General features: G+C 43.6%; 1 protein-coding gene across 1 annotated transcript; it reads left to right on the forward strand.

Annotated features, from left to right (window-relative positions):
- The first annotated feature begins 5,787 nt into the window (after positions 1-5,787).
- On the forward strand, positions 5,788-10,026 carry SKIDA1 (SKI/DACH domain containing 1). Its single transcript, XM_059405005.1, has 2 exons — positions 5,788-6,132; positions 7,032-10,026. The coding sequence occupies exon 2, from the start codon at positions 7,145-7,147 to the stop codon at positions 9,869-9,871; it is 2,727 nt and encodes a 908-aa protein (XP_059260988.1). The 5' UTR covers positions 5,788-6,132; positions 7,032-7,144; the 3' UTR covers positions 9,872-10,026.
- Positions 10,027-10,120: the final 94 nt, after the last annotated feature.

Raw genomic sequence — 10,120 nt, forward strand, 5'->3', positions numbered from 1 at the left:
GATACAGAAAATGTTCAGATGGAGAAGTGGTTCCCTTTGTTCTTTCATTGTTTCTCTACGAACTGGTGGATACAAGGACAAACACTTACCTTCTCTTCTTTTTGCTCCAAAAACCAGGCGTTCCCATCAGCCTTAAAATATACAATCCACCTTGAAAGTAACTACGAATGTCGGGAGAGTTTGTATTCCATTCTTTTTCGCTCTCTGCCCTCTTTTAGCGTAGGATTAAGTTGCCGAGCACGTTGCTGCAAGCTGTAGCCCCCCGCCTTAGTGAATCGGTCACGTTTAGGACCCTCTAGGTCCATCCTAATTCTGCCAGTAGAATTGAGGGTATTGGAGCTCTAAACTTTCAAAAGGAAAGGGGCCTGCAACTACCCAGAAAACTTAAGGATACCCTGAAATTTTTTACCGCTGTAATTTTGTACCACATCACCAAGTAGGATTTGCCAGGAAATATTAGATATTTCTTGGAGTAAAGTTTTTTTTTTTTTTTTTTGAGTTTATACTTAGCAACGTGCTACTTAGACAGATGGAGTTAAAAGGCAGATCTGTAAGGGCATTTACTGAACAGTACGTTTTCCACGATGTTTGTTATGTCATGTGTTTTTCAAAAACACAAACAAAACACACCACTGGAACTGAAAAAGGAAGGAAATAAAAGTTTGAATTATAATGTTGTGGAATGACATAAAGAGAGGCGTTTATTTGAAATTTGTTACTGTCAAAATTGGCCTCAAAAGCAAAAAGTAAGCTTTTCAAAGTTGAAAGACTTTTCATTCTATGATTCCAAAATTTAAAAACAAAAACAAAAACAACTTTTCCGGTTAGGGGGTGATATTTGTCGGTGTTTACTGCCCAGCCCAGTGGGCATTGCTGCCCAAACCTTGTTTAAATCTGATTATGATGTGATTTGTTGAAGTCGTGAATATGAAATGATCCTTGTGTATCTATAAATGCGAACTTGGGATTTTTTGATCTCCCGCTTTTTTTGTATGCGCCCAGTAGCTGCCGCAGTGGAAGACAGTGATTGGCTCCAGTGCTCCTAGAAGGATTTGGGCTGAAGCCAGGGGAACAGAACCAGAGGATTCCCTTTCCAGAGACCATCAGGCCCCACATGTCTTATGTTTCCCTTCTCCCCTCATGGGTGCTCAGACTTTCTGTCTGGCTTCAGCAGCCTATAGGTAGGCCTCAACACTCGGTATCATCACTTCAGTTTCTATACATTTGACCCTTGTGGAAAATAAACAAAAATTTGGGCCCCACAAATACATTGGAGGTCTTGATATTTGTGTATTATTTAATATATCAACACTGAACTTTCTCGGGTTTTTTTTTTTTTTTTCTACATTCAGGATCAATTGTGAGAAGCCCTGGTGTCTCATAGGAAAATATTGCAACAAAACAAGATAATTGGGGGGAAAGGCTGTTGCAGTAGGAAAAGTGGCTTTTCGTTGATAGCATTTAATTGGAATTAAAAGATTCTTTAGCTGTAAACATTCTTTATTTATTCAGCACACATAAGCAGGCATTGTTTTATCACCATCATAATTATGGTGTCCTTTAAACTGGCTGATAGCAGGAAAGATAAGAGAATGTGCCTGTAGATTCAGATCAGTTTTCGCTCCTCTCTTTCTTTCCCTTCCTCCCTCCCTCCCGTCTCTCTATACACTTCCCCCCACCCCCATTCCTTCCTTGGTCACTAGGGTCCCCCACAGCCCTTGAGATGAGGAGAGCAGGAAGATTGTGGCCTAACCATTTCTTACATCATGAAAAAGATTTGTACCACACTCTAATTTAATGCAATGTATAACCTTCTTGTCTCCTGTGTTTACAACTGCTTTTTAGCTTGCAATATATGTTATCTAAAGAGTTGTCTATTGCTCACCTGTATAAAATCTTGTCCACTAGGTTTTGTTGCTTTACCTTTGTCTGATTTAGAAAGTACACTCTTAGGGCTTTTTCAGAACAAAGCCTCACAAAAACCCCTTTACCTCCAAGGATTTGCAAATTTATAAAGCCTGCATTGAATTCAAGATGGGTCAGGGGGCAAAAAAAGGGTAGAAGGTCACTGCATTTTGATTATGGGTCAGTAGACAACATGGCATATACTCTGTGTCCCAAACTTCTGTTAAAAACAGGATTTTAAAATGCCTAAGAACAGAAGGATGGGCCCTTTTGGAGACTTGCCTTGATTTGTTTGGATGAGACAAAAAGAAAAAAATTAAACAAAATATACTAAGTTGTAATTTAAGCTGTTCCTTAATTTAGCATTCCCTCCTCCATTCTCATTTCCCCTCCCAAAAAGTAGAGAACATGTGAAATTAGATAAATTTAGGTAAGGAACTGTTGATTATCACAAGATTTTATTGTCCTATATCCTAAATTAATTCAGCCGTGTGAGACTTTATATTATTATTTTAGATTGTGTTATATGTAAGTGTTATAATTACTTTTGGCTAACAGTACAAGGGGCTTCTTTTATTCTTCTAACCAGTATACTTACATTGTTGAGGCCTTTGTGATGTCCCTTAGTCTTTTCTCTGAATTCTCTTTGAACAAAATGTGCCCAGCAATCAGTAAAACAAATGTATATGGTGAAGAGTTAGGTGGTGATGATGGTGATGTGGGGAGATGATCCTCATTTAAATTATATGTGTATGGGTGAACGCTTGGAAGGAAAAGGATTATTTTAATGCTCTTCAATACTTTAATTATATGACAGTTGTAGTGTAGAAATGCAAAAGTACTCTTAGGTTTTCCTTCAGGTTTTCAAAAGAACTTTCCCCATTAGTAAACTACTCCTGCAAATTGCTACTGCATTTCCCAGCTAACCATTTAAAAGACTGTAAATGCCGTGTGCATTACTTTGCTCCAGAGGAAAGAGGTCAGACTGAATTGCAATGGTATTTAAACATAAAATACAGTGAAAATAAATCAAAATAGAACATCCAAAGATAAATTTAGCACATTGATACAGGATAAGTAAAGACAAATATGTTCATACCTTCATAGCCCATCACTTTAAAAACTGAAAGTACTGATTTTTTTTTACAACAAATACAGAAGTAAGTGGACATTAAGAATATACTTCTATCTGTATTTGTCACGGTGGATTTTCCTATAGCAAGCAGCTTTGTTTCGGAAGCTGAAATACTTCTTATGATAGTGAGTCGATTGTGCATTCCTCACTGAGTAAATAATTACATGCAATTAACAAACTCAATGCTTATCATATATATGCCTAAATTCCCAATAAGTAATTCTCTATACTCTCAGAGACAGATATATACACATAAATGTTAATTTGGGCATATATGCCCACATATGTATACACATTTGAGAAATATAGAAGTTGATATATCTTGTCTTAAAAAAGAATTTGAATACAGTCCATCATCTGAATTGGGTTCATCTTTGATTGTTGAGGCAGCTGACATGGTCAACAAATTTATCAAAGAAACCCCCTGGCTTTTGAAGAATAGTACTTTATACATCTGGATCTGCACATCCAGGCAAAGTAAGTAAATTATTGCATAACTTTAAGCATAATTGATAACAGACACCTTTAATTTTTCATCCCCATTCTTTTGGCCAGCTTTCACATTAATAATCTAAGCCATAAATGTTGGTAGCTATTGATCGAAATCCCCTGTGTGCATGCAAATCCATCTTAAAGTCCCCTGCCTTTCATGTGTGAGCGCTCAGGGGCCTCTGCTAGATCTTTTTATCGGGATCGACCCCCAATGTGCCTGGAGAAGACCCCGGATATGCAACGTGTGCTGATGGCCACAAGAAAGCTGTCTGTCACATTTTGTGTGTGTGTATGTGTGTGCATGCGTGTGAATGCACTCACTCACGCCTTTACACATACACACACACACACATACACACACAATAATGGGGAAGTTAAAGGAACAAAAGAATGTATTAGAAGAAGAAAGATATGTAATAAGAGTATTAAAAATGTGTAAGTGTAAAGGTGTCTGAGTGTACATGTAAAGATACTTGCATAAATTGTATATATAGACACATTTCCCAAGTCTTCTGGTCTTTATTTTTCTCTATTTGACCCAATAGATAGGACCTTCAGGGTTTTTTTTTTTTAAATACATAATATTCTACTGGTTTTAAGAACCACCTATGTTACCAGTATTTTAAAGGTGGAAAGAGAGGAAGGAAGAGCAAAAAAGGGTAATTTTGAAGAGGTTACTAAATCATGTTGCCATGTGGAGGAGTAGGAGTGTGTGTGTGTGTGTGTGTGTGTGTGTGTGTGCGTGTGTGTAAATCTAAGTAGGAATGGAGAACAACTAGAACTACCTGGCCAAAAAAAAAAAAGAAAAGAAAAGAAAAGAAAGAAGAAGAAGGGGGAAAAAGGACGTTCTAGCCAACCTTTTGTAATGTCTTCTCAAAGGCTTTTTCTGAGTTTACTGTTTCTTGGCTGTTGGACTCTTTGGTTGAAATCTCAAAGCTGGAGGAGGGGAATTGGACGGGGGTGGGGTGGGAGGAAGAGAGCTTCAGTATATAAGTGCATCAGGAGGAATTTTAAAACGACATTATTGTCGCTGGCAGTGGAAGACTCTGGTCATTCTACTTTAAAAAACAAACAGCAGCATCTGCTTTTTCTGGAAACTTTGCTTTCTGCTTAAACCTTTTGCATTTTGCCTCCTGTGAAAGTGAAAGAGAAAAAAACGCGGTGTGATAGATCCAGATGCAAAAGAAAGCCAACTCGGTGGATGGTATTAGCTGTGACGAGGCATTGTTCATTGCTGCCTCTCGGTTACGTTTAAAGCCTGAAATATCACGAGATCCATTCAATGATCCTTCTCTCATTCAAGGGACAAAAATGTAATTTGCTGTAGCTCTGATTTCTTGGATGGAAATGCTAGCCTTAGATTTCAAAGGCAAGAACGAGACATCGTGGTTTGTACACACATTGATTAAGTTGAAGAGCGGCGATTACATCTGTGCTGAGTGCAACAGTAGTCCAGGGCTGACTTTTCAAATCCCAACCTCTGAGTTACAGACTCTCTTAAATAGACTTCCTTAATTTCCGGATGCACTTCTTGAAATTCCCAATTCTCTTCAAAATTCCTGGGAAATTACTAGGGAGATGAGGGTGGGGGTGGGGAACTATGGCTGAGATTTCATGCAAACTACCTTTTTGTATGTCTGATTCCTCTGTTTTTCTTTCTTTCTTTTTTTTTTTTTTTCTTTTGAGACATACCTGCCTGTGCTAGCCAGACCAGAGCAGGGGAAACTGGAACTTTTGAATGGGAAGGAAGAAATTATTGTACAATTCTTTTCTTGCAGGCTCAGAAATATCCGTTTATTCTTTTAACCACACGGATGTGTCTATTTTTGGAGGAACAAGGAAATATATAAATGCCTGGGTTGCATTTATGCTGTAGTTGCAAACACCGAACTGTTAAAAAGATTTTGCCGAATTTTGCAAAGGAGCCAACAAGCCACCTTGGGATCCTGATAATGCAGCTGGGAAGACCATTGCTCTCATTTGGCAATATTTTGGATATCCTTGGAAATGACACCAAAATATGCTTTAACTTGACTAAGAAGAGGTTAAACAACATTGATATTCATCCAAAGTGATTTTTTTTTCTAAAGCAGATGCTTGGCTTTCATGGAAAAAATGAGAGTTGTGGAAGATTCATTTAAACTACCAACCGAAAGCATCATAGACCACTGAAATAGTCTGCGTCGTACATCAGCACTTTCTTTTCATCGTTATTACGTAAAACCTCTGGAAGCACCTTGGGCGTTTTACATTTTCTTTGCTGCAGAAACAATCTGCTCCCTGGAATTCTGACCTGTCGTGAACAGGACCCTGGCAAAAGACTGTGCTGGGGACTCTAGGACGATCCCGCCTCCAATCCAGCCTGGTTAATTGTGAAAAGTGTACACATTTCTGGCTTATCTATGCTTTGTTATGGGTCTGACGTGAAACTACCTCCTCCCCACCCCACCCCCCAGCAGAGAACCAAAATCCAGTTGAATTGTTACAGTGTTTCGGAGCTGGAGCCTTGAACTGCTTCCTTGGTCAAATAACTTTGTTTCTGGTTGTAAAAGGCATTTCAGGGGGAAAAAAAAAAAGGAAAATCGAGAGAAATCCAAAACGTAAGTCTACTGGGGTGGTTCACTGCGCGGGTTTAACTTTGGAGCTCCCAGCCGGTCTCCTTCTCCACTCCCATAAGGGAAATACCAGGCTATTCTGCACATTTTCGCTTAAGCTCCATTTTCCAAAGGAAAAGGGGGTGGGGTATGTCTATTTCGGCTTGATAATGTTTTTAAAATGCTTTTCTTTGAAATGATAATAGCTGCAGCGGTAAAATGCAAATAAAGAAAAAATAGGCAATATTCCTTTAAAGGCGAGTATACAGGGATTTTTTTTTTTTTTTTTTTTTAAGCGTACACACACTGGTTCAGATGAAGTCTGTGAGTCAGGCTGTTTCTGAGCTCCGATAGTTTAATGGAAAGATTTATATACCGACTGTATTATTTACTTTGGGAGGGGAGGTGGCAGTATAAGGGTATGCTAATTAGTGGGAGATTTTGGGGGGAAGGGGTGGAATATCAATTTTTATTGCATCACCTGTCAGGAGTGTCCAATCAGCGCTGGCTTTAGGGGAATTAATTGATGAAGGTGTCTCCGGACGAGCTCACTTCACTCTGTCATTTTATTTGTAGCTAAAGCAGCGGCGGGAATAGCAGCTGCATTTCTTTTCTCTTTCTCCCTTCACATTCCATTATCATAGTGCTCCAATGGAGAAGGAAGGAATAGAGGGGCCCAGGTACTGATCTGCATCGGGGACTTAGACCAATACACTGGCAGATCAGAAACCGGATGGTTTTTTCCCTCTTTTTAAAAAAATACGAAAACCAAAAAAAAAAGCAAGAATCAAGTCAGTGTAATTTCATGTTTTGTTTTGTGTTTGTTTTTTTTTTTTTTTCCAATAATTTCGCCTAGAGTTTGGCACTCCCTTCGCCGGGAATAACAGTCTTTGTTATTTTATTAGCAGGATGCCTTGAGACACACGCAGCATCTGGTGGAGGATTAACATACATACATGTGTATGTATGCGTCACGTATATATTTACTGCAAATGGTGGGGATCATTTAGTGCCCGAGATGGGAGACCTGAAGTCAGGTTTTGAAGAGGTGGATGGCGTGAGGCTCGGCTACCTCATCATTAAAGGAAAGCAAATGTTTGCCCTCTCCCAAGTCTTCACGGATCTGCTGAAAAACATCCCGAGGACGACCGTGCACAAGCGCATGGATCATTTGAAAGTGAAAAAGCACCACTGCGATCTGGAGGAGTTGCGGAAACTCAAGGCAATCAACAGCATCGCCTTCCACGCCGCCAAATGCACGCTCATCTCTCGGGAAGACGTGGAAGCGCTCTACACCTCCTGCAAAACCGAGCGCGTCCTCAAGACCAAGCGCAGGAGGGTCGGCCGGGCCCTGGCCACAAAGGCGCCGCCACCAGAGCGCGCCGCCGCCGCCGCCAGCCCCCGCCCGGGTTTTTGGAAGGACAAGCACCAACTTTGGCGGGGCCTGAGCGGAGCCGCACGGCCCCTGCCAATCAGCGCGCAGTCCCCGCGCCCGGGCGCCGCCGCCGCGCGCCCCGCCGCCCATCTACCTCAGATTTTTAGCAAATACCCGGGCTCGCACTATCCGGAAATCGTGCGTTCGCCTTGCAAACCCCCTCTAAACTATGAAACTGCCCCGCTCCAGGGAAACTACGTTGCTTTCCACTCGGACCCTGCTTATTTTCGGAGCCTGCTCTGCAGCAAGCACCCGGCTGCCGCCGCCGCCGCCGCCGCGGCTGCCGCCGCCGCCGCCGCCGCCGCCGCCTACTACCAGGCGTCGGCGGCCGGGCCCGAGCCCAAGGCGGCGGCGGGCGCTGGAGGCCCGGTGAGCCTGACCTACCGGTGCAAGCGCAAGCGCGGGGGCGCCAAGGACTGCCTGCTCGCGCCCCACGCCGGCACCCGCCGCCTGCTCCTGCTGCCCAGGTCCTACAAAGCCAAGGCGGCGGCGGCGGCGGCGGCAGCGGCGGCGGCGGCGGCCGCCGGGGCCACTTGCCTGGAGAGGTTTCATCTGGTTAACGGCTTCTGCACGCCTCCCCACCACCACCACCACCACCACCATCACCACCACCATCACCACCACCGGGCCCAGCAGCCGCCGCCGAACCACCCCCCCCCACATCACCACCGGCCTCAGCCCCATCTCGGCAGCTTTCCCGAGAGCTGTAGCAGCGACTCGGAGTCCAGCTCCTACTCGGACCATGCAGCCAACGACTCAGATTTTGGCTCCAGTTTGTCCAGCTCCAGCAACTCGGTGTCCTCGGAGGAGGAGGAGGAGGAGGGAGAAGAGGAGGAGGAGGAGGAAGAGGAGGAGGAAGAGGAGGAAGAGGGGGGTAGCGGGGCCTCGGATTCCAGCGAAGTCAGCTCGGAGGAGGAGGACTCGTCCACGGAGTCGGACTCCAGCTCCGGTTCCAGCCAAGTGTCCGTGCAGAGTATCCGTTTCAGACGCACCAGCTTCTGCAAGCCTCCCAGCGTGCAGGCGCAGGCCAACTTCTTGTACCATCTGGCCTCCGCCGCCGCTGCAACCAAACCCGCTGCTTTCGAGGATGCCGGCAGACTTCCCGACCTCAAGAGTAGTGTCAAAGCGGAGTCGCCGGAGGAGTGGAATCTGCAGAGCTGGGCCCCCAAAGCGTCTCCGGTGTACTGCCCCGCCAGCCTGGGGAGTTGTTTCACAGAGATAAGGAACGATAGGGTATCTGAGATTACATTCCCACACTCTGAAATTTCCAGTACTGTAAAGAGAACTGACCTGACAATTAACTGCCTGGCGGAGGGGGCCTCTTCACCTAGCCCAAAGACAAACAATGCATTTCCACAACAAAGAATACTCCGAGAGGCGAGGAAATGCCTACAAGCAAGTCCTACTACACACTGTGCAGATAACAACACAATAGCTGCTAGGTTCTTAAATAATGATTCTTCGCGAGCAGCGGCAAATTCAGAAAAAGATTCCAAAATCCCTCATTGTGCTGAATTTGCTACGGATTTGTCCTCTTCACACACTGATTCTGAGGTGGATGCAGCAGCAGCAACTAAAACTGAGACTCCCTGCACTAACACAGGAGACAAGACCTTGCCATTTCTGCACAATATTAAAATCAAAGTAGAAGACAGTAGTGCTAATGAAGACTATGAACCTGACCTTATTACAAATAAGCTTAAGTGCGAGTGCAATGATACAAAGGGTGAGTTTTACAGTGTGACTGAAAGTAAGGAGGAGGACGCCTTGTTCACCACAGCCAAGGAAGAAGGTTTTGCATGCCCTGAAAAAGAAACTCCTTCCTTAAACCCACTGGCTCAGAGTCAGGGCCTTTCATGCACTTTAGGTTCTCCAAAACCTGAGGATGGGGAATATAAATTTGGTGCCAGGGTGAGAAAAAATTACCGGACACTAGTACTGGGAAAGCGACCTGTACTTCAGACACCTCCAGTCAAACCAAATTTGAAATCAGCTAGAAGTCCTCGTCCTACAGGTAAAACTGAGACACATGAAGGAACACTGGATGATTTTACAGTTATAAACAGACGCAAAAAGGTAGCCAGCAATGTAGCATCAGCAGTGAAAAGGCCATTTAATTTCATGGCAAATTTTCCTTGTCCACCATCCCTCATTATTGGGAAAGATGGGGATTTGTGGCCGGCGTATTCCTTAAACACTACTAAGGATTCCCAACCTCCTCACAAGGCCCATCCTATATGGAAATGGCAGCTGGGCGGTTCTGCAATACCTCTTCCACCTAGTCACAAATTCAGGAAATTTAATTCATAAAAGTGTTTTGGAAGATATTTTCTTGAACCCTATTACCTTCCTTTTGTTGTAAACTGCACAGGATGGTTTGTACAAGTCCATTAATGTGTTACACCCCTTTTGGAGCCCTGGTTTATCGCATTTTGAAGACAGAAATCGGATTACTTTTTTCCCATTGCGGGTTTTTTTTTTTTTTTTTTTGTTTTTTTTTTTTTTTTTTTGTGGTGGGGGGTGGGGGGGGGGGGGGGGGGGGTGTGTGGTTTGTTTCGC

The sequence above is a fragment of the Mustela nigripes genome, chromosome 6, assembly GCF_022355385.1.
Source record: "Mustela nigripes isolate SB6536 chromosome 6, MUSNIG.SB6536, whole genome shotgun sequence".
NCBI classification, from domain to species: Eukaryota; Metazoa; Chordata; class Mammalia; order Carnivora; family Mustelidae; genus Mustela; species Mustela nigripes.

Coding starts and splice junctions, on each gene's coding strand:
- SKIDA1 (XM_059405005.1), top strand. CDS start 7,145: ATGGGAGACCTGAAGTCAGGTTTTGAAGAGGTGGATGGCGTGAGGCTC.